Genomic DNA, 24,136 nt, shown 5'->3' on the forward strand with positions numbered 1-24,136 from the left:
CCGGCGGCGGGCGGGCGCTGGGCCCGCTCCCCGGTGGGAGGCGGGTGTGCCCGGCGCGGGGCCGGGAGAGCTGAGGGGCTCGACCTCCCGAGGGGTGGCGGCCGGCGGGGGGGGGGGGCCTGCCCTCCCCTGCCCTGCCCTCGGGCCCGGGTCCGTCGGTGTCACGGCCGCTGCCGGCACCGCTGGTCCCGCGGGGGTCGCACCGCTTGTCAGCCGTGCTCGTAGCGTCTCCTGAGCCGTGCCGAGCTGAGGGGACTAGAGAAAGGGGGAGGTTACAATGGCTTTAGTCTGAGGCGGATTGAAGCGCTGCGTGGCGGGGCAGCAGCGGTGGGAGCGCAGCAGAGAAACGGGGAGTGAGGGCTTTTTTCACCCGCACCAAGGGCAGGGACTCACGGCGATCGCTTTCCTCCCTCCCCAGCCCCGCGGTGCCGGAGGTGGTGGCGGCGCTGGAGCAGTTCCTGCAGGAGGGAGGGCTCCCGGCGCTGCTGTGGGAGCTCTGCCGGGAGCAGGCCGGCTCCCCCGGGCCGCAGGAGGCCCTGCTCACGCAGGTCGTGTGTGTGCCCGACCGTGTCAGCAACAAGCTCCAGGGCAAAAACCCGCCCGTGTTCTTCCCACAGAACTACTTTCCTCTCCTGGGTGGTGCAATTATCCAGGTGCTGCAGAAGATCTCCGATTCTCTGAGAGGTGAGATCGCAGGAGGACTGATAGCAACAGCTCTTCTGGAGAAGTGTTTTGTGCGTGGACCTCCTTGGCTGGTGCTTTAGATACAGGTGGTGGGTTCTGCCAAGCCTCATGGTCATCCTTCATGCCAAATTTCATTGCATTTAAAAGCATAAGATACTAGGGATGAGGAAGAAGGCTGAGGCTTTCTAAAATCCCGCTGAAAGCTGCTCCCCTACGAGCTGCTAAATAGCATCATCTGTTACCAAAGCCCGATTGTGGTTGCTTGGTCTATGCTGAAGGAATTGTATGGAAGATTTAAATGGGACTGAATGAACCAGTGGCTTTATTGCCGTAGTGTTAACGGGGGAATGAGCTACTTTAGTCTTCTGGCTCTCGCTATGTATAAATACCGGATGCCGCTTTGTGCCCAAAGACAAATGGTGGAGGGAGGACGAGATGATGCCTGAAGAGAAGAAATTAATCTGTGTTTTCAGGCTTCAGTACTTGTAGAAGTGTATGTGCCTTCCTCTGAAGGTTGTTTGGAGAATGCTGGTGATGCTCTTGGTAACCCTGTGTCTGTTTTGTCCCAGATGGCTTGGATTGCTCAATCTCTTTTGTTTCTCATGTCCTGGGGAAGGTGTGCCTTCATGGGAGACAAAGTGAGTGTTTTACCATCCTGTTTTTCTGCATTAGTACAGAAGGATGACTATGATGACAATCAGCTGAGTGAGTGGGAGATGGACCAATTAATACTTTGGGCGTTCTCTGAGTTGGACTGAATAGGCTGCTCTCTGCCTTCTGGGGGTACTCAACTACGTATCTCAGAGATTTTGGTGCTTTTGTCAGCTCACGTGAGTGTGATCTGTTCTCCTCTTAAAAATCACTGAGAAGAGATTAGCCTTCTCCTCCTGCTGTTTGGGGCATAACTATTAAATGCTCTTCTAGTGCTTTTCATCCAGTGGTCGGAAAGTGCCTTCTAAATACCAGTGTAAAGCACTGCCCAAATGTAATAATCCTCTCACATGAGGAGCCTTCAATCTGCCTTTGCTTAGGATTTTGCAGCCACTGAATGCAGAAGTAGTTAATGGGGCTGGGGAAGAAGAGGGAAGATTTTCTAGCTGTTTACTGTGACAAGGAATACTTGCAAGTTCCTTAGGCTGCTTCAGTTAGTTCTTAGCACGGGAGCAATTTAGAACTGCAAACTACGATGTATTGCTTCATCTGGTAAGGATCTTGAAATCTGCAGGCTGACCTTGAGCACCATTGCATCAGTTCCATCCATCTGCTGTATTTACCTGTTTTCCCTTCCACTTCAGAGGAAATCCTGAGCGTTTTGGTTCCCCGCCTAACGGATCTCACCAAGTCAGACTGCATCTGGCAAAGAATATGCTGGCGACTGGTGGAATGTGTGCCAGACCGCTGTTTGGAAGCTGTGGTTCTTGGGTTTGTGCAGAGAGCACCCGGGTAAGAACTCTGCTTTTCTCCCTGATCCAGAGCAAAAGCTGGAATTCTTTCACAAATAGTTGCAGAATTGGTTTCTGAAAGGGGCTGATGTGTGTGTGTTTGTGTAGGTGGTTTCTTACAGTGCTGTTTTTTGAGAAACTCTTGAGTAAAGTAGTTGATTGTTGCCTCTCAGGTAGAACCTGCACCGTTCCTTAAAGATCTGTTTCATGACATGCAGTGAAAAAACAAGTGAAAACATTCTTTGCAATTGCTGTCTCACTCTTAAAGCTTGGAGGTGTTTTAGAGACTTGGTTGCAAACAGCTACTTGGAGAATTTTCTGTGATTAGCGGCAGCGTGACAGTAATTACATGGATTCCTGATGTTCTTCTGTTGCCCTGTCTTGCTAGGGCAGATGTCTTGTCTAGGTTGCTGGGGAACCTGGTTGTGAAAAACAAGAAAGCTCAGTTTGTGGTGACACAGAAGATGGTGCTCTTGCAGTATGGCCACACGGTAAGGACCCTGCAGTGAACAGTGTGTTAGCGACACCTGCTTTTCTTAAGTGCCAGTGTTTTTTGTAGCTGAGCTCCAAGTCTTCTGGAGTAAGATTTAACTCCTTATTCTGAAATAGCCTGTTCACGTGTACCTGAGCTTTGCATCCCTCAGCTCAGCATAACGATGAGAAAGTGCTAAACAGTTGCTTTGAAATAATGGGATTTATGTGCTTTCTCAGGGTTGAAGGCCATTAGCAGAATTACTGTACTCTTTTTCTGGAACCAAATGGTTATTGGCACATGATTTCAGGGTTCTGGGGAGCTGGAGACATCTGGTTAATTTAGAATCTGAGAGAAGAGACTGAAGAAGCCTCAACCTGCCCTCAGGGATAAGAATTAGATTGAGGAGACAAGACAAGGACTGGGATTGTTTTGGGGTTTTTTTTCTGCACATCTGCATTTGTCACAAGGTGTTAGGAAGTGTTCTGGGGCTTGTAATGTTGTTGTGGGGGATGTTCTCTAGACTTTGTGTTCCATGTTTGCCTGGGACTGTGCTGATCCTGTTTTGATGGTAAAAATACTGTCCTGAATTTCTGTTCTGTTTTCCATGTATTTCATCAGCAACTGTGTGTGTGTGTTTGGTTGATGTTTTTCAATTTACTTCTCTGTCTCTGAATGTTGTCAACCAGTCTCTTAGCATGAAAAGTTTAATGAAGTAAAAATACACACTTGCCGTTGCTGGATGACAACTTTATGCCCACTTAAAGCAGGACTTGTGGTTTTCATTGCAGACTGCAGTGCTACAGAACCTCCTTGGCTACCTGGCCATGGATAGCCTTCGGCGTGCCTTATTGATCAAAGTAAGGTTAAGTAACGTTGTTGGGGAGGTATCTGATGGAAAAATTGGACTGTGTGAGTGTGTGTGTATGTGTCTGTGGGGTGCACTATTTTGGTACTTCTCTAAGATGCTTTTGTTACTGTTTGTGAGAGTGAGGGAAGCCCTATCATAGCACAAGCAAACTGTGATATAGAAATAGAAGGCTTTCTGCACTGCTGGTGTTAGTTTTTAGTATTTAATTGGCTGAATTGTCTTCCAAGTAGCAAACCTAAATGAGGCTTGGATTCTGACAGGTGTCACATGTCCTTCATCCTTCTCAGCTTCCTCTGTCAGCCCCTGCTTGTGTGGCTGGGCAGGTGGCATCAACTGATGAAGTTGTTGATTGCTGTCTGTGTGCCAAATGGCTGATGCTTCAGATCATTCTCAGCTACCTTTTCCTGGGTGGGGATGCAGATATTTTCCCTCTCCAAGTCAGCAGTGTCATGGAACTTCTAGGAAATCTGCATCTCTGGAAATCTCTACTGTTTATGACGATTTTTTTTTTTTTTTTGCACTGGTTAACTGATGAAGTTGTTGATTGCTGTCTGTGTGCCAAATGGCTGATGCTTCAGATCATTCTCAGCTACCTTTTCCTGGGTGGGGATGCAGATATTTTCCCTCTCCAAGTCAGCAGTGTCATGGAACTTCTAGGAAATCTGCATCTCTGGAAATCTCTACTGTTTATGACGATTTTTTTTTTTTTTTGCACTGGTTATGTTCTATTATTCTAATTATCTGGAAGTACTGGAAGCTGTATAAGATTGGACTTGAAACATGTTACACCTTACAGTATCATATTGGTTTTTGACAATAATACCTATGGTTCTGCATATAATTATCACTTTTAAATAAGAAAAACCACCCACCATTATTTTTAACAATACAGTAAATGAAGCTGGTGTGGAGTTCTCAGTTGATCAAACACAGTACGTTTTGAGCCCTGGAGTACGAGATTAGCTCCATTTTTAGGGAGTGTAAAGTTCACTGGGAAGCATAAAGAAAAACAAAGTGGCATCAGAATATACAGTGTTCTGTATGAAAGCACGTTTTTGAAATGTGCTTCAAAGAAGAAGATTACTTGTGTGTTGAAAAGATCTATTTCAAGCCAATTTGAGTTCTCTGATTCAGGTGCTGAAAGACCTGTTGGAGACCTGGGGCAACAGCAGTGCGGTGAAACACTCCCCACCCGAGCAGCAGCGGTACATCAGCCAGGCCATCCTGATCTGCCTCTCCCACCTGAGGGACCACGAAATCGAGAGCTGCAGACAAGGTGAGGCAGTAGGAGAAGCAGGGGATGGATTTGTGTAACAGAAAGTCTTACTGAGTAGAAAAACACCTTGTTTTGATCTATGGATAAACAGGATTGTCCCATCTTCATCTCGAGACTGGTATGATGTAATTCCAAGTGCATAGCTTTAAATTATGAAATTGGAGAAGCATATTTTTGAACTAAGGTTCTTACCTGAACAGTGGTTTGGGAACCCTTAAGTTTTGTCACAGAAAAACAGGGATTGACTCTGGGACTAGGTAGAGGAATGATGCGATTCAAAATTGATAGACTTTCTGTTGGAACATGAGTAAGGCTTCAAAGAGGACAGGGGAAAGTACACTGAGGATAAAAAGTTGTTTGGTTGGGCTCTGACTGTCCATGCGCGTTCCTCTGTGTCATTCTGCTCCCCTCAGTGCGTGGTGAGTAGGGACAGTGGGTTACCAGCAAGGACCTCCTATTATGGATTCATACAGGGCATAGCACACTACGGTCCTTGTCTAAAATTTCTGTTTCTCTTGTAATAAAAAAAAATTCAGTCCAATGTCTAGAGTTACTTCTCTCTGTGTATGGCTTTTGGAGGGGGGAAAAAGGTTGACTTCTAGGTTTCATTCTAGAATTGATTTTTGTGTAGGTGAAAAAGTGACTTGTTATTTACTAACATTATTGTAGTTTTATAAACTGTTTTTTATCTGACAGTTGTTGAAAAGATAAGCTTTTCAGAGTTGAAGGAGGTCAGTCTAACAGCAGTGAGCCTGCCTGGTAAAGCTGGCAACCATCATTCTCTGTGGGCTGAGCAATACTGGTGTTACCTGCCTGGTTCAGCTTATCTAGGTGGTGAGGAAAATTTCTCCCTCTGTGACTGTCATAGTGCTCAGAATTTGTAGATTCCTGAAAACATGGCTTTTCACTTCAGTGAAAACTGAAGATTGTCTTGACTTACCGTCATTTTTTGTTTTGGTGAAAACAGAAATATTCAAAATTTAGAATATATGGTAACGTTTTGCTGACTTTGTTGACCATGCAGAAGTATGTGTTTATTATATTGGTGCTGAAGGGCAATCCTGCTATTGCAGAAAGAGAAGTCATAGCTGCATGGGCCCTTCCTGTATTTCTACCTGTTACTGGGTGGTGAGTGGCTAAATATGCCCTCTGAGGGAACTGGCATAAAGATGGATGTTTGTTTCTGTCATTGTTTCATGCACTGTTTGGGCTTTTTTCCAGAACTTCTCACAAGCATGATGGAGGGTGTGAAGTGCCACTTGGACAGCAACCTACCACAAATACGGCGGCTGGGAATGATCGTGGCAGAGAGCATTAGTTTGAAAATAAACACTGATGGTCCTGTCCTGAAGTTTCAGGTGAAGGTTATAATGAAATTTATGCCTGGTGTGCAGGGCCTAGAGGAAATAAAAGCTTTAAACTAGATGATCCAGGGCATTATAGCATCTGGAAATAAAGAAAGGCAGCAACATTTTCAAAAAGAGAGGATATCTATTTAAAAAAAAAAAAAAAATTGTATTATGACTTATTGTATTACGTGGGGGAATCAAAGTCTGACCCGTGGAAGTTGAGAGGGAATGGCAAACCTAAACCAGTGGGGAACACTCAGTCCTTGACACAGTGGGAAGACCTGCTCTGAGTTGAGATTTTCAAGCTTGACATGGGGATATATGCTCTGCTATTTCCAGTAGAGTTTGCAAGAACTATGTGATTAAATCACATTAATTCTTTAAAAAACTGCATCATCCCTCGTGTCACATTGCCGTTTATTGAATTTTTTAAAGATTGTAAATAACATTCAGGCAAGGTCTGATCAGGTACTACTGTTAATTATAGAGACAAAGATTACGTATGGCACAGGTCGCTATACAGCATAAATACGCTACTACTGGCAGCACTGTGATTGAAAGAAAGGGGATTTTTGTGGGTTCACGTGCTCGTGATTCAGTCTTCATTTGCACGTTGCAGAAGGCTCAAATGTTGAATGTTGGGGTGTATTTGCAATCAAATAGTGCAGTAACAGTTATTCTGAATGTCTAGTATGAAGAAGATGATGAAGCAAGAGAACTGAAGTCCCTTCTGGTGCAAACTCCACCCTCCTCTGTTGTCCCCAGCCTTCCAGATGAAGAGTAAGATATTGCTACTATTCATACCGTCTTTTTGCTCTTAGTACCTTTTTTTTTGAGTTACACAATAGAGCTGTATTCGAGACGTCTTGCATATTCTTAAGCATTACAGTGCACCTTATTCTTACAATGCACTGTAGTTATTTTAAATTCATCATTCTAATGGTAGTATGTATTAAAATTGCTTGTTTGACAGCTGCATGTGGTGAAACCATGCTGGAGTTTCTAGGGCTCTTAACTGCACCTGGAGAGAATCAAATGGGCCTTTCTGTTCACATCTGGGAAATCTGGCATTTGAGCCATATACCCCCAGCCCGTTTATCAGTAACGAAAATCAAGCATATCTGTCAGTCTAAAGGCTGGTTCTCTGGGCTCTCAACTTCCATAGCCTCTGCTGAGGCTCTTGGCCCTTGAAGCACTTAATTTTACCAGCAGATGAATGAAGCGCTTCATGTTATTAGAAAGTGAAGCTGTGCGGTACTGCAGTGAAATATAGAAGATTTATTGCTCCCATTTTAGGGGCAGAGAAGCAGAAAGCAGAGAGTTGAAAGGACATGCCAAAGTCCACAGAAATAGGTACAGGAAAAAAAAAATCTGTTATCGTATTCATCCCACTAGCAATGGTTAAAGATGTTTCTTGCCCATTTGTTCAGTTTCATTCAAAGCTTGAAATGAAATTTCTGGGTGCATGTCTCGGATCCTCCTGGAAACCATGCTAAGGCACATGGAAAACAAGGAGGTGACTGGTGACAGCCAACATGGCTTAACCAGGGGCAAGTCATGCCTGACAAATTTGGAGGCCTTCTACGATGGGGCTACAGCATTGGTAGATAAGGGGAGAGCAATGGATGTCATCTACCTGGACTTCTGCAAAGCATTGGACACTGTTCCACACAACATCCTGGTCTCTAAACTGGAGAGACTCAGATTTCATGGATAGACCACTCCTTGGACCAGGAACTGCCTGGACGGCTGCACTCAAAGGGTTGTGGTCAATGGCTCAATGTCCAAGTGGAAGCCAGTGATGAGTGGTGTTCCTCAGGGGTCAGTACTGAACTGGTGCTGTTCAACATTTTTCTCAAGGACATGGATAGTGGGATTGAGTGCACCCTCAGCAAGTTTGCTGATGACACCAACCTGTGTGGAGTCCCTTCCAGTCCCTAAAGGGGGCCTACTGGAGAGATGCAGAGGGACTCTTTATCAGGGAGGGGAGCCATAGGATGAGGGGGGACGGTTTTAAGCTGAGAGAGGGGGAGATTGAGATGAGATACTGGGAAGAAATTCTTTGTCGTGAGGGTGGTGAGAGCCTGGCCCAGGTTGGCCCGAGAAGCTGTGGCTGCCCCATCCCTGGAGGGGTTCAAGGGCAGGTTGGAGGGGGCTTGGAGCAACCTGGTGTGGTGGGAGGTGTCCCTGCCCAGGGCAGGGGGTTGGAACTAGGTGATCTTTATGGTCCCTTATAACCCAAATCATTCTATGATTCTATAATTGTGTTGGCCAATCAAGGTGGGAGACTGCAGCAGAAGTAATCATCTGCCATTCTGTTTCAGCAGCAGGGGCTGATGTTGTGGGTAGTTTCTTATGAATAAGTACTGTTACTCCATTGGGTGTAATACTTCTTGTTCCTCAAAGCAGGAATGAGAAAGCAGATGCTGCAGTGCTGATGGCGTTGGAAAGTAACAAGAAATCACATACAGCAGCTCCTGTGAAGCCAGATGAGGAGTCAGATGCTGAGCTTGACAGGTAAGGGCCAAGGAACTGGTAGGAAATGAAAAATAAACAGCAGGTTCCTAAGAGCAGATATGGGGAGAAGCGAGATATTGGTAGTTCCATTTCTTGGCAAATCTTGTGCTTTCTGACCTTGTTCAGCTGAGTAGTGTGCAGCACAACAGGACATCATGTAGGAAATTGCACACAAGTATGTTAGTCAATAATTTGAGAAATGTCTGTTATGTACATCCATGGTATTTATTCCATTTGACTTTGATATGTGTTTCCTGGAATTATGGATATACATCTACCCATTTAATAGTGGACCTGCGTTATTCTGTCAGTTTACCAATATATGAAGAAATCTCAAGAACCAACACTGGGTCACCTGAGTCCTTCCTTCACTTGACCAGGAGATCCAGTTTTAGATCTGGTCATAGAACTGCTCTTCCACTAAGCTTCAGAGTAAGAGATAGAACTTCCTAAGGAGCCCTTTCAGGCTGGCCTTCAGCAGTGCTGCTGGATGATGGAGTGACAGTGTTACCACAATGTGTGTGCTGGTTCTTTCCCTCTTGTGTGGAGAGCTGGGGAAAGGAAAAATGTCTGTACCCCATAGTCTAACTCCTGCTTTTATTCCTTTTACAGTGATGATGACTTCATCCCTTATGACATGTCCGAGGATAAAGAACTAAAGACTAAGGCTCCTGTGTATATCCGAGACTGTATTGAAGGTAGGAGAATTTGGGCTGAGTCTTTATCTGTTTCTTTCTGGTTTTGGGAGAGTGATCTCTGTGCAGGTTTATTTTTTTTCTGAGCTAATTTTAAGAAGCTGTAGGATTTCAGTAACGTGGGCTCAAGTGTTGAACTGTAATTTCTGAGTAATTTCAATGTAGTTCCTAATGCCGATCTTGCGCTGGGCCATTGGTACCTACCTGTAACAAGACAAGCTATTGGCAGAAGAAAGTTGGGGGTATATACCCAAGCATAACCATTTTGTTAATAGTTTATGTTTGTCTTCTGATTAATTTCAGTCCTGACAGGTTCTGAAGATGTGGACAAATGGGAAGCTACAGTCAAGGCTCTTGAGAGCTTGGTTCGAAAGAATCCAGCAGCAACAAGAGAGGTGAAGTACTATGAGCTAATACAGGAATTATCCTTTGCCCTTGTGAGGAGACTAAAGGTGCCACCAGGGCAGCAGGCAGGCTGTGTGTGAGGCTGCAGGGCACAATGGAACAAAGAAGGAGGCGAAGGGGCTGGCATTTTGCAGCTCCAGTGCTGAAAATGAAATGTATTGCAAGTAGTCCTTGCCAGTAACATGAGGCAGCTCCATGCTTTGTGCTGGGCAGAAAAAAAATTGGAAATGCAGTTTACAGAGCAGCCACAAATTCCACAGACCAATTGATCTTAATTTTGGATTTAATTGATTTTGAATTGAAATTGAATTTAATTGTTATTCCCCAATAAAAAGCAGGATAAAATCAAATGGACTTTCGCTATTTGCTTGTACAAGTGTAATGTCTTCTGGAGGGAGTAGTTGGATTGTACTGGTCAAGATGAAAAGCTCAGGTGAGAGGAACTTGGGACAAGATCACTGGTGTAATGAGAGCTCACCACCACTTGTTAGTGAACGCATGAAGGTGGCAGAAATGCAGGGCTCTTCCAGCTGAGAAAGGGAAGAGGTGTTTGGTAAACAACACGCAATCTGCTGCTACTTACCTGGATGGGTTTTGGATGTGGTGCTGCACCCTTGAACTCATTAGTTATAGTCACAAGTCTTCCATGATGCCACCACTTGTCCAAAAAGCAAAAGTGAATGTGGACAGAGGAATCGGCATAGGGTTTGTTCAGTGTTTTGAGAAATCTGTCTGGTCAGTGTTTAGCTTAGTGTGTTTTCTCACCCTCCAGAGCTATAGACATGTTGCCTGTATTCCAGACCCTCATTGTCTTTGCTTAAACATTAGAAATGGAAAATAGGTGCTGCTGTGTAAATCCTGTGAGAAAGAAAACACCTGCAGGGACTTGATTCCATTTTTTGTATTTTGAGCAGGTGAGCGTGGAGCTGGCAAAAATACTACTGCATCTGGAGGAGAAGACCTGCATTGAAGGCTTTGTGGAGCTCCGTCAGAGAGCTCAAATAGCTGTTTTAACCACAGATCCAATACCTGTGAGTCCCTCTTACTGCTTTCCTTTTTTCAATTGAGGCACTGGCAAAAATTTAAGCTGATAGAAGCAGCTATCGGTGTGGTAAAATAGCTTGTTCACATCTGACAGCATTTATGCAGAGATGTGCTATGGACTGTAGAATCTGCAGTGGACAACTACAACAACAGAAAAGAGAAAACTCTGTCAGAGCTGTAATGAACTGGAGGAGCTGTTTGGAGACTGTTAGTATGAGTGTACCTGACAAGGCAAATTAGATAAAGACTTGTTGCATTGGAGGGAGATTGTTTCACATAGAGGGAAGCTGATGTACGAAGTGCTTCTCTAGAAGAATACATGACTGGTGATTGTGTTGATAGAATCACAGAATGGTTTGGGTTGGAAAGGACCTTCAAAGCCCATCCAGTGCTACCCCCTGCCCTGGGCAGGGACACCATCCACCAGACTGGGTTGCTCCAAGCCCCCTCCAACCTGCCCTTGAACCCCTCCAGGGATGGGGCAGCCACAGCTTCTCTGGGCAGCCTGGGCCAGGCTCTCACCACCCTCACACCAAACAAGTTCTTCCTTATGTCCAATCTAGAACACCAAAGAAGTTCTTCCTTATGTCCAATCTAGATCTATCCTCTGTCAGCTTAAAACCTTTTCCCCTCATCCTATCAGTACAGGCTCTGGTAAAAAGTCTCTCTCCTATCTTTTTTTATAAGCTCCCTTTAAGTATTGAAAGGCCACAATAAGGTCTCCTTCAAAGTGACAAAGCTGCCATGACAATTGTTTGGTTACCTCTGCATAGGAGGGAGAGAAGAAAGGTGAAGTCTCATTTGTCATTTACTTCCTTTGTGAGAATCTAGAAATGGAAGTATCTGAATTTCCCCTATTTGTGCATTTCTCCTGAAACAAAGTGCTTTTAGAGTTAGTGGGAAGACTGTTTCCAGCCAGGGTTTGCGTTCATTACACCTTGATTTTTCTTTACAGGTAGCAAAGTATTTGACCTCCCAATTCTACTCTCTGAACTATAGTCTTCGTCAGCGCGTGGACATTCTCGATGTAAGTGCTCTGCTCTTCTCACTTCCCTTGTGTCTCTGTTGCACCAGCGCTGTTCCCCCAGGATGTAATGGGGTTACCTTTTATTCCTCATAGGAGGAGGCAGAGGCATGGGAATCTCTTATGTTAGTGCTTGTGCCTGGCATTCCCCTCTCGTTTGTAACCCCGCTGCACTCCAGTCGTACAGCTGTCCTTCCCCACAGAATGCAAAATATGGGATGGCCAGTTGCCTAGGAGAAGCCGCTGTTTCCTAACATGCCATCAGGCTGTTTTATCTTCCCTTTCTGAAAAACGGTGATCTACCCGTGACTCCTACAGCATCTCACTGTGTCTGAAGAAGGAGCCACTGTTGTGTTTCAGGGCTAAGTGACCAAGTGTTTGGTCAGTACCTTGGAGCCAAGTTGGTTATTTGGGCATCAGTTACCTTGCTGTCTTCATTTAAAACCTCTTGTGCCTTCCTGCCTTGCTCTTCCTATCAGTATGGGTACAGGTAACTGTTGTTGTTGTTGTTCCCTAGTACAAGGGATTACCCCTTTTTAACAGAGCCTCCCTCTTTTTCATCCAGGTATTGGTTTTGGCAGCTCAGGAGCTGTCCTATCCCAAATCCCATGGGAAGACCAAGCATTCTGGTGCCCAAAAGCCTTGTATCCAGCTTCTTCCTGGAAGTGATAGCTCTAAGGACTGGAGAAGAGTTGTTGATGAGAGGATCAAAAGCAAGACTCGGAGATTTGCCACGGTGAGGCCAGGGCAAAAACAAACTCATGTCAAATCCAGCAAAAGGAGACACTGGGAGTTGCTGTAATACTGTCTGGAAATTGGGCCCAACCCAAAGGAAAGACTGTGTAACTTCAAAAATAAATTCATCTTAGTATCTGACTGAATCTTTTGGTGCAGAGTACCTGGCAGGGAGGGGAAAATAAACCTTGAACTCCTTGCTTTGCACTGGGGGATAATTGTTGCTGTTCTGAGCTTGTCTGGCCGCTGCAGGGAGCTGTGACTTCACTGCACAGATCCCAGAGCCGCCTCCATCAGAGGAGCTGCCTCTTCTCAGGACTGTCTCAGCCTATTTTTCAGGGACATAAATTGATGCCAGTTTGCCAGTTCCCAGAACTCCCCTGTGGTTCATCCTGGAGAACTTGCTTTCTAAAACTCCTCTATCCCTTGCACATTCTTGTTTCTTATCTGTAGCCCAGCATTACTGAGCTATATTGTATTGAACTATTTGTATGTGTTAGAGGATATGCAGTGGGAAGTGAGCCATCCAGTCTGGAAAGGAGTAGCCACAGGCATAGAAGCAGACAGTGGCTGACAATGGCTGCATGGGGCTCTTGACAGCGTCGAGTAAAGTGGAAGAGTTGGATGCTGCATCTTGTGCCTAAACTTCATTTTTCTCTTTGGCAGGGTCAGTCTCAAGTGGAACGGGCTTCTGGCCCAAATGAGTTTAATTCTGTTGCTGGGCACTTCTTTTTTCCATTGATTCAGCACTTTGACAGGTGAGTGTGAACCCCTTGGGATGTGGGCCTGGAGCTGCCAGAGTCAACCTTTCTGCTTGTTTTGCTTGCCCCAGAGCAGCTCGCTAAAAACCAGAAGCTCTGTGGGAGTCCAGTGACACCACACTGGTACCTGGTACATGCATAAAGCTTAGAGAGGGCGGGTTCATGGTCTCTTGGGCTTATCCTATGAAGTCTTGTTGGGCAGGAGTATGTGAGACCCTGCAGAAGTGAAGATACGTTATGAAGAATAACCTGTCACAGGTCCACAGGCAGATGATTTTGGCAGACCCTCCACCTTGGGAGGTTCACACAGAATCACAGAACTTTAACCAAAATTAACTCTATCTCAGGTTTGGGCCTGTCACCTGGACTGGTCCTTGTGACCATGTTTATTGTCAGTTACTTAAGTCTTTGCTTACCTAAGGAAGGCAGAGTAATTGATACCATGAGAACCCAGCCAGGAATATACAGTCTAAGAGGTTCCTCCAGAGTATTGATGATAACTTCTTAACCCAGCTGGCGGAAGAGCCAACGAGGAGAGAAGCACTACTGGACCTAGTACTGATGAACAAAGAGGGACTGGTGGAGGGCATCAAGGTTGAGGGCAACTTTGGTTGCAGTGACCATGGAAAGACAGAGTACAGGATTGTGGGTAGCACACACAAAACAACAAGTAGGACTGAAACTTTAGATTTCAAGAGGGCTGACTTTGTCCTTTTCAAGAAGCTGCTAGGTGAAATCCCATGGGCTAGGGCTCTGAAAGGTAAGGGGGCTCAAGAGAGCTGGGCAATATTCAAACATTGCTTTCTCCAAGCTCAGGATCAGCACATTCCCAAGAGCAAGAAATCGAGCAAGAGAAGCAGGAGAACCTGTGTGGTTGAGCAGGGACCTTCTGAAAAAAATAAAGTGGAATAAGGAAGTTTACACTGAGTGGGAGAAGGGACTGACCACTTAGGAGGATTGCAGGGATGCTGTTAGACTATGTATGAAGAAACAAGGAAAGCCAAGGCCTCCTTGGAGTTAAAATTGGCAAGAGATGTGAAAGTCAACAAGAAGGGTTTTTTCAATTATATTGGAGGCAAAAGGAAAACTAAAGAAAATGTGGGCCCGGTGATGAATGAGTCGGGTGTCGTGGTAACAAGGATGCAGGGAAGGCTGAGTTGCTGAATGCCTTCTTTGCCTCAGTCTTTACTGCTCAGGCCAACCCCCAGGAGCCATGGACTTTGGATGAATCAGAGAAAGTTTGGACTAAGGAAGATCTTCCCTTGGTGGAGGAGGACCAAGTTAGAGATCAGTTAAGAAGGCTGGACATCCACAAGTCCATGGGTCTGGATGGGCTACACCCAAGAGTGCTGAGGGAGCTGGCAGAAGTCATTGCAAGACCACTCTCCATCATATCTGAGAGGTCCTGGAGAACAGGCGAGGTGCCCGAGGACTGGAGAAAAGCCAATGTCATCCCAGTCTTCAAAAAGGGCAAGAAGGAGGACCTGGGAAATTACAGACCAGTCAGCCTCACCTCCATCCCCAGAAAGGTGATGGAACACCTCATCCTGGGCATCATCTCAGAGCATATGGAGGAAAAGAAAGCTATCAGAAGTAGTCAACATGGATTTACCAAGGGGAGGTCATGTCAGACTAACCTGATAGCTTTCTATGATGGCATGACTGGTTGGATAGATGAGAGGAGGGCAGTGGATGTTGTCTACCGTGACTTCAGCAAGGCTTTTGACACTGTCTCCCATTCTCATAGCTAAGCTTAGGAAGTGTGGGTTAGATGAATGGACAGTTAAGTGGATTGAAAACTGGCTGAAAGACAGAGCTCAGAGGGTTGTGATTAGGGGCACGGAGTCCAGCTGGAAGTCTGTAACAAATGGGGTTCCCCAGGGGTCAGTACTGGGTCCAGTCCTCTTCAATATATTCATCAATGACCTGGATGAAGGGATGGAATGTACCCTCAGCAAGTTTGCTGATGACACAAAACCAGGAGGGGTGGCTGACACCCCAGAAGACTCTGCCACCATCCAGTGAGACCTGGACAGGCTGGAGAGTTGGGCAGAGAGAAACCTAATGAAATTTAACAAGGGCAAGTGTAGGTGCTGCACCTGGGGAGAAATAACCCCCTGCACCAGGACAGGTTGGGGGTGACCTGCTGGAGAGCAGCTCTGAGGAAAAAGACCTGGGAGTTCTTGTGGACAACAGGATGACCATGAGCCAGCAATGGGCCCTGGTGGCCAAGAAGGCCAGTGGCATCCTGGGGGGCATCAAGAAGAGCGTGGCCAGCAGGTTGAGGGAGGTCATCCTGCCCCTCTACTCTGCCCCGGTGAGACCCCATCTGGAGCACTGTGTCCAGTTCTGGGGCCCCAAGTTCAAGAAGGACAGGGAACTGCTGGAGAGGATACAGAAAAGGGCCACAAAAATGATTAAGGGCCTGGAGCATCTCTCTTATGAAGAGAGGCTGAGGGACTTGGGTCTTTTTAGTCTTGAGAAGAGAAGACTGAGGGGGGATCTAATCAGTACTTACAAATACTTAAAGGGTGGGTGCCAGGAGGATGGGGCTGGTCTTTTTTCAGTGGTGCCCAGTGACAGGACAAGAGGAAATGGGCACAAACTTGAATATAAGAAGTTCCACCTAAATGTGAGGAGGAACTTCTTTACTGTGAGAGTGGTGGAGCACTGGAACAAGCTTCCCAGAGAGGTAGCAGAGTCTCCTTCTTTGGAAACGTTCAAAACCCGCCTGACACGTTCCTGTGCAACATGCTATAGGTAGACCCGCTCGGGTGGGGGGGTTGGACTGGATGATCTCCAGAGGTCCCTTCCAACCCCATATGATTCTATGAAAGGTTCTTGTAATACCAGTCGTAGTGGTTTATTTCCAGTAGGGCAGTGGTGCTTGCTTTTGCAAGTAAAACCTGTTGGTAGAATGAGTGATACCTGCTGTAAGACCAGAGGATGTTACCGGTCTGGGAGCACAGATGAAAACCAAGAGCTGTGGCCTGTGTTAAGCTAGGAGTAACTGTACAGTGACTATTGGTTTAGGGATTCAGGCTTGTCAGGGACAGTTCACCCTGTGTGACCACCCTGACTGTTCCAAAGACGCACTGATCAGCCTTCTTGCTGCTACAGACTGTGTGTTTTGCACTTGCAGGCCTTTGACAACATTTGATCTCCTGGGGGAAGATCACTTTGTCCTTGGAAGACTGGTCCATGCTTTAGCAATCCTGATGTACTTGGCTGTCAACACAGTGGTAAGAAAAGGCTGCAGGAGCTTGCAGGTGGCAGGAGAGACCCAGCCTGGGAGCTCAGAGGTGCCTTCTGAAACCACAGTGTGCACTGGGGCCTGCCACACGTAGACTGGCAGCAAGTTTGAGTTGGGTGTGTGCTGAGAACTTGCAAAAAGGGCTGAGAGAAAGTGGTCAGAAAGGAGTCATTCAGACACCCCTGCAGTATCTTTTGCTGCCTCTGGTAGAAAAACTATCAACTTCTGTGGGAGGTTGGGCACTACGTTTCACTTTAACTTAAGCATGAGTTTCCTCATCTGTAAAATAAGGTTAATTGCAACCATAATATTCACAGTAGTGTATGTGAAGGTCTGGCTCTGTACAGTGGTGTGAATGGGAAGGTATTCAGTGTTTTTGTCATAATCTTGTTTTGCAGGCAGTTACTGCAATGGGAAAGGCACTGCTGGAGTTTGTTTGGGCTCTGCGTTTCCACACTGACTCGTGAGTTGTAGTTGTATGCTTCCATTTTTAAAGATCAGCTGTGAGCCAGTCTGCAGCCATGCTTTGTCTTTGTCCAATACTAGCACCCGACTGAGAATGTCAGTGACTTAATGCATTAACTCCGTGCTGTCCTCCAGCTTTGGGCTCTTATGACTGAGTATTGCAAGAATATGTAACAAAGGTGTTGCTTTAATGTCAGGCCAAGGTATGAACTTGGCCAGTGTCTACTAGTGGGTGGTACAGTTGTTATCTATAGAGAGCATGACAAATTTCTTGGTCGGCTATCCATGTGATAGTTCCGTCTATATTTACTTGGAGAGCTCAGAAATCTTTAAATGTGATTCCAGCATTCAACCCTGGAAAGAAATAGAGACATGTAGCCAAAATGCTGTAAACAACCAGTTTCTGTTTTCATCTCAGACTTGTCCAGGACTGAATTGCATGAGAGTCCCTGCACCACAGTATGGCAGGGGCTCCAGATGTGGGCTCTACCAGCTGGTGCTCCTAACCAGTAGGAATATGGCCTAAAGTAATTATAATCGCAAACATTTGAATCTGAAGAGCCCCTGAGGTAGAGTCTGAAGCTGCAAGTTGTAACCAGTTCAGGTTTTCTCCAACAGGTATGTGCGCCAGGGTCTCTTGTCCTGTGTCTCTTCCGTGCTCCTCAGTGTCCCTGCAGAGCATCTCCTGGAAGACATAACAGAAGAGCTTTTGGAGACTCAGTCTTGGCTGGGAGGTAAGTGGTGGTGGTGTATGCCAGTGTTTTTCTCGTTAGTGGTCCAGTCGTTGTGCAGCATCTCTTTGTGATGGTAGCAGTAAAGTCCTGGTGTTGTACACCAGAGATTTGCATAAGCATAATTATTGCTTGCTTGTAAGTTCAGGGCAAATAGCAGACCACGCTGTATGTCTCTGTCCAAGCGTGCAACCACCCATTTCTTGAAGCTGCAGAAGGTATCGTCATATTGCACATTACATCCAGGCAGTGACAGACCAGCAGTAACATCCATGGCTCGTGTGGCCCATTTGCACCACACACACAGCCAATGGGTTTTGTTAGTTCTAAAAATAGGAGGAAGGAGAGTATGGCCCTATCTCCCAACTTCCCGTTGTTGATGGCAAGAACAACCTATGGAAGCCAGCACGTGACTGCTTGCTGCACCCAATGCAAGCTGCATTTTTGGGGTCTGGGAGGCTGGAGCCGCACCAGTCAGGGGTCAGCAATGGCTGGAAGTACAGGAGGAAATAATGCTGTGCGGTTTGTAGCTCTGAAGCCCCCACTGTATTCTGAGTGAACCTCATGTGACTCCTTGGGTTGGTTTCCCTCACCGTTCTCACTCCAGGTGAGTTGCTATCCCATGGGGAGCAGGCAGGAAGTGTTGCTGACACAGTTGGCCCCTGATGCTTGCAGGTTGTGGAGATCCATGAAAGGGGCCTTGAGGGGCCAAAAACTTCACTTTTCCCATGACATAGTGTGCTCTGAGGAATCTGCTTGTCCCAGCAGTTAACTCCGCTATTACCAAGTAAAGCCTCTCCAGGAATGTTATAAATGTATTTTCAGCATGAGGGTCTGTGTAATCTGTTTTTAATAAGTTATTTTTAGAAGGAGGAGGAGAACAGAGCTAGTAGCATCTTTTTATTCCTGTAGGTAGTGTAACAGCCATCTCTGTATGTGTGGTGTTTTTGCATGAAAATTGCATGGTAGATCCTGGTGGGAATGAGAGCAGAAGGTCACAGTTGTGTGTTTAGTAGAGAAGGGGAAGCTGTTCTAGGAGCCATTCAGAAACCTTGGAGAATACAGCTCAGCTCCACGTCTGGTCAGATGCAATTTAAACCTTGCACATCCTTCTAGAGCTGCTTCCTGAACTAGGACAGCTTCGTGGGCTGTGCCCTTGCTCTTTGTTGTAAGATTGTTGGTGACACAGCTCTCGCAGGGGGGCACTGGGCTCCTTCCTGCTGCTCCAACAGATGAAGTTGGTCACATGAAATCTGCTTTTGTGACTGAATTATGGTTTCGAGCCAGTGGACTTACTGTTGCTTCGTGACTCTTCGAGCCAAGATTTGCAAGAGGTGTCACGTATTAGGTCTGCTGCTGGAGCTGGGGAAAATGACGAGCTGTCAAGCACACCATGCCTGATGGCCAGGACAAGAGTCACCACCTTGGGTTTCAGCTTAAAGCATCTACATTTCTCCTGCTGTGGCTAAAGCACGATGAGGAACATTGGGCTAGAAAATGTTATCCATGAAGCATTTAGTAGAAATCTACATATCTGCCCCAGTTGTTATTATATCACAGATACATGCAGATACGCAGATTGCGGTGGTTCATTGTGTGAATATGACTGAGTGTTCCTGCCCTTTGGCCTTTGGGCTGTAACTAGAACTGTTCCCCATTAGGAAGTGTTTGCAGTGTGCTGTAAGAAACTGCTTCAGTCTCCGTCATGGCACTGTCTGATTAGTGGATGCTTTGGGACATTCCAGCTGGGGGGCAAGCTGGGATCCACCTCTTAACTTGTCTGTCACTGCCCTTAGTGCCACGCTGGACCTACTCCTGAGAGCCTGATGGTTCCCGGGGGAGGGAAGGAATACCTAAACGTTTCTAGAAAACAGTTCCTTTGATTCCTCAGCAGCTGCCTTTGAGGGAATTCCCCACCCCTTGCAAGTGCTGTAGAGCTGTGTCATAGGTAAATTTGGTTTATGTGAGGACCAGGATGATACTCTGGTGCCCTGTGCCCTCCTGTTCAGTGCAGCAGCTCAAAGTCCACGCTTGTGGCAAACAGAAATAGACTCTCTGCTTTTCAGCCTGTGCTGATCTGTCTCTTACCCTCTTCCCGCGTTCTGCCTGCTGTAGAGGGAGTGTGGAAACACCACGGTGAAGCTCTCCCTGGGGTTATAAATAGCCCCAGTGGGTCGGGGTGAGTCATGTGTTTGGGCTGAGGGGGCTTGGGGCGCGGGGCTCGTGCGTACAGGATATCCTCACGCAGCCTCGCCGCGCTTCCAGCTCCCCCTGCTCACACATCCTGCGCGCATCCTGGCTTCTACTCGGCAGGCACAGAGAGGGGCCCTGAAACAACAGCTGCTGGAAGCGGCTTCGTGCCCTCCCTTACCTGCTGCCTGAAGCGCGAAAGTACGAGTTTACCAGGAGACTAATCTCTCAGAAGGGAGAATGCGTTGAAACTCAGGGCCTGCCTCTTTCTTTCACCGCTCTGAAGGCCAGTGTGAGCACAGACGGCAGGAGGGAGCACTGAGTGCTTGTTTAGGTGGCAGGAATTGGCAGAGCAGAGACTTGAGGATTTTGAGTAAGTGGATTTCTAATTGCAAACTGCATTCATGCTAGTAAGCGGCTGGAGAAAGGTGCTGTGTAGCTCAAGGGCACAAGTACACATTCTGTGTACACATTCACAAGTACCCCAGACTTGCTGCCTGGGGTTACCAAGGCTGGCCATCTTTGCCTTCTGGTCTGATGTAATTCCTGCGAGTGCTGATGCCCAGTCCACCCCTACCTGCGTCTCACACTGTTCTGTGCTGGCCACTGCAACAGGCGAGAAGTGTTCAGTGAAGGGCAGTTTTTCCCATTTTCCAACTAACAGCGGCTCCTTCTGTTACAGATGTGGTGGAGAAGGATCCAGATGGGGACTGCAGGAGGCTGGCCTTGCAGAACCTGCAACTAATGGAGAACCTGAAAAAGAAACTCCAAACTGTCCCTTCATTAGCTGAAGGGCCAAAGAAATGACCTTTACCTCATCCTCTTGCCAGCTGGAAGTGTGCAGGCCCTGCTGGGACCTCTTTAGCAGTCACCTGGCTGGAGAGGAGGAAGAAGGGGGAAGGGTGCAGAGCCATAAGCCAGCAAACCTGACTTGACATCTGGACTTTGTAGTGGAGGCCAATTCAGTGAGCTATTGCCATCCGGTACGGGGTGTACAGATGCAGGAAGGTAGGCCAGCACCGCCATCCTCCCCGCTCCTCCCAGCCCCCACCTCCAGCTATTTATAACCTTGGCAGGTTCCAGCACTCTGCTAAAAATACAGGGCAGATCTCACAGCAGACTTCTTGTCAGAAAAACAGGGGGACTGGAGAGGGCCATGCATCTCTCAGGGCTCAGTCTATGAGATGCCCTTAACAAGGGCTCCCGTGTCTCCCAGCAGTCAGCGTTTGGTGGAATAGTTACCAGTCTGCTGTTTGAAGGGGTGACGCGCTCCAGGTAATGACACTGCTGGTGAGGTGTAAGAACTGAAGAGCTGCACTGACATTCTGAAAGTGTGCCAAACCTGCTGGGCTGTGGTTAGGCAGGAACGAAGCAGGAATCCTTTTTGTATAATCTTGGTACAGAAATAAGTTCTTACTAAAGGATAACTAACATCCAGATTTTGGATGTTAAATCTCCCCCCACCCTTTTTCTCTGAAAGCATACAATTTAAAAACTTCATATTCACCCCAAGTTTTGAAGCAAGTCACAAAAGGAAAAAGAAGAATTGTTCTAAGCAGAAGGGCTGGTTGGTATGTTATAAATGCACCTTCCTGGGGCAGGGTAATAGGCTGAAAGGTGAGCAAAACCTTGGTCGCTTACATTGGGCTTCACTTCTCAGGATCCTACTTGTGCCAGGGAATACAGTTAGATCCCAAAACCTGACTCAGAGTAGCTTGGCATAACTTTGGAAAAGAAGCTTCCCAGTGAGAAAGAAGCTTCACTGGTGCAAAGTGACCCAGCGTGAGAAGGGAGGATTGGACCAGGCAACCTCCAGAGGTCCCTTCCAACCCAACCCTTCTGCAGTTCTGAGGTTTGGTCCAGGTTTTGTAAGGGGTAGCTCGAACCTACCTGACCCAGTTTGGGTTGGGCAAAGTCTGCCTTCATTCTGCAGTAGGGGAGTAGTTTGACTTTTAGCCAAGCTCCTACCCAGATGGGACAGAGATTTTTTTCAGAAGTTCTAGCTTCCAGGGAATGACAAATCAGTTGGCACCTTAGCAGATCAAAGTTGTACTTGGAAGATTTTGTCAATTCAGCAGTTTCCACCTCAGTTTCTCAGTTCTTTTCTGTACTTAGAAAAAGACCTAAAATCACAATATGCAGGTCTTGTTGGGTTTTTACTCCCTCAAATTTATTAAAATACTAAAACCAGCTTCTTTACAGGATATACATGTGACTCTTTGTATGTAGTGTTTGAGATAATAGTGTTGCTTGTACAGTTAAGCTGCAAAAATGAATTTATTGGTACTAACCAATAAAAAAACAACAAAAGAGCCTTGTTGTGGTAGTGTGTTGCCTGATACATGACCTCTAACGAGGACAGAATAAATGACCTAGTATTAAAGTCAACTTGGCATTTGGGAAGTGTAAGTTCTCAAGGGTCCTCCACTTCATCAGCCACTTCTTCCACCTCCTTGTTCTCCATACTGCTGTGGTGAATCTGCTCTGGAACCAGAGTTCGGCTTATGGGAACACCTGCTCCTCGGTGAACTGCCTCAATGGTCTGCTGCGTCACGTAGTATCTCAGGTTCACAGGTAGAATTCTTTTCTGCATCTCTTCCAGGTACTGGTGAGCCTAAAGGAATGCACAGAGATCACTGCTGGGGGGTGCACAACAGTGAAAAGCATCACCCTTCGTGCAGGGCTGAGCTCTGAGCAGGAGCTCGGTGTTGAAGGGCACTAACACTTAGCCAGGAGTTGTGGCTCTTTGCCCTTTCACGGCAACTTGTGTCACTTCTGTCTTTTCCAGTTTAAAAAATAAGGGGTCTCAAAGGGTGGTGTTAAATTCTCCTGATGGCTGAAGCACTGTCAAAACACCTTAAAGCCAAGGTTAATTGGCACAGCTGGAGGAGCTTGCACTTGGCATCCTTGGGTTTCATAACAGCAGCTGGTTACAGTTCAGTCCAAGTGCTGGGGGGTGTGTGGCACTTCTGCCCTGCAGTGATTCACCGGTTCCTCAAATGACTGTAATTTTACAATGCTCTTGTCTTTGGCCAGGTGTCAAATGAAGTACAGTGGAATTCACAGAATCACAGAATGGTTTGGGTTCGAAGGGACCATAAAGATCATCCAGTTCCAACCCCCCTGCCCTGGGCAGGGACACCTCCCACCACACCAGGTTGCTCCAAGCCCCCTCCAACCTGCCCTTGAACCCCTCCAGGGATGGGGCAGCCACAGCTTCTCTGGGCAACCTGGGCCAGGCTCTCACCACCCTCACACCAAACAAGTTCTTCCCCACATCTCAGCTCCATCTCCCCTCTTTCAGGGTCAAACCCTTCCCCCTCCTCCTAGGGCTCCCCTCCCTCATCCAGAGTCCCTCCCCAGCTTTCCTGGGGCCCCTTGAGGGACTGGAAGGGGCTCCAAGGTCTCCCCGGAGCCTTCTCCAGGCTGAACCCCCCCAACTCTCTCAGCCCCTACTCCCAGCAGAGGGGCTCCAGTTCTTGGAGTATCTCCATGGCCTCCTCTGGCCCTGCTCCAACAGCTCCATGTCCTGCTGTTGGTGGCCCCAGAGCTGGAGGCAGCACTGAGGGGCTGAGAGAGTTCTGCTGTTGGGCTCCCCAGAGCAGAGCAGAGGGGCAGAATCCTCCCCCTTGTCCTGCTGGCCACGCTGCTGGGGATGCAGCCCAGGATGTCAGGGGTTTTCCAGGCTGCCAGCGCATGTTGCCAGCTCATGGTGAGCTTCTCATCCACCAATACCCTCAAGTCCTTCTCCTCAGGGTTGCTCTCCAGCTGTTTTCCACCCAACTTGTATTTGTGCCTGGGATTGCCATGATCCAGGTACAGGGCCCTGCACTTGGCCTTGTTGAACCTTACAAGGTTCACGTGGTCCCACTTCTTCAGCCTGTCCAGGTCCCTCTGGATGGCATCCCTTCCCACCAGTGTGTCAACCACTCCACACAGGTTGGTGTCATCAGCAAACTTGCTGAGGGTGCACTCAATCCCACTATCCATGTCCTTGAGAAAAATGTTGAACAGCACCAGTTCAGTACTGACCCCTGAGGAACACCACTCATCACTGGCTTCCACTTGGACATTGAGCCATTGACCACAACCCTTTGAGTGCAGCCGTCCAGGCAGTTCCTGGTCCAAGGAGTGGTCCATCCATCAAATCTGAGTCTCTCCAGTTTAGAGACCAGGATGTTGTGTGGGACAGTGTCCAATGCTTTGCAGAAGTCCAGGTAGA

General features: G+C 47.1%; 2 protein-coding genes across 5 annotated transcripts in view; one reads left to right on the plus strand and one right to left on the minus strand.

Annotated features, from left to right (window-relative positions):
* Nucleotides 1–22,227, plus strand: part of TELO2 (telomere maintenance 2) — a 23,144-nt gene extending 917 nt beyond the window's left edge. Inside the window, exons 3-21 of the mRNA XM_014958688.1 lie at nt 305–684; nt 1,254–1,322; nt 1,980–2,127; nt 2,515–2,617; nt 3,390–3,458; nt 4,604–4,745; nt 5,967–6,103; nt 6,786–6,874; nt 8,504–8,611; nt 9,224–9,309; nt 9,610–9,701; nt 10,626–10,742; nt 11,711–11,782; nt 12,345–12,515; nt 13,181–13,272; nt 16,418–16,517; nt 16,927–16,991; nt 17,612–17,727; nt 20,597–22,227. Of these exons, the coding sequence (XP_014814174.1) occupies nt 305–684; nt 1,254–1,322; nt 1,980–2,127; nt 2,515–2,617; nt 3,390–3,458; nt 4,604–4,745; nt 5,967–6,103; nt 6,786–6,874; nt 8,504–8,611; nt 9,224–9,309; nt 9,610–9,701; nt 10,626–10,742; nt 11,711–11,782; nt 12,345–12,515; nt 13,181–13,272; nt 16,418–16,517; nt 16,927–16,991; nt 17,612–17,727; nt 20,597–20,721 (2,281 nt within the window). The 3' untranslated portion in view covers nt 20,722–22,227. The remainder of the gene's footprint in view (nt 1–304; nt 685–1,253; nt 1,323–1,979; nt 2,128–2,514; nt 2,618–3,389; nt 3,459–4,603; nt 4,746–5,966; nt 6,104–6,785; nt 6,875–8,503; nt 8,612–9,223; nt 9,310–9,609; nt 9,702–10,625; nt 10,743–11,710; nt 11,783–12,344; nt 12,516–13,180; nt 13,273–16,417; nt 16,518–16,926; nt 16,992–17,611; nt 17,728–20,596) is intronic.
* IFT140 (intraflagellar transport 140) overlaps nt 22,052–24,136 on the minus strand; it is an 88,381-nt gene continuing 86,296 nt past the window's right edge. For 3 of the 4 annotated variants that reach the window (XM_014958795.1, XM_014958794.1, XM_014958792.1), the window contains exon 30: nt 22,328–22,528. In XM_014958795.1, coding sequence (XP_014814281.1) covers nt 22,328–22,528 — 201 coding nt within the window. Of the gene's footprint in view, nt 22,529–24,136 lie in introns of all 4 variants that reach the window. The other variant, XM_014958791.1, reaches the window with a different exon arrangement.

Source organism: Calidris pugnax, unplaced genomic scaffold (assembly GCF_001431845.1).
Source record: "Calidris pugnax isolate Ruff unplaced genomic scaffold, ASM143184v1 scaffold244, whole genome shotgun sequence".
Taxonomy (NCBI): Eukaryota; Metazoa; Chordata; class Aves; order Charadriiformes; family Scolopacidae; genus Calidris; species Calidris pugnax.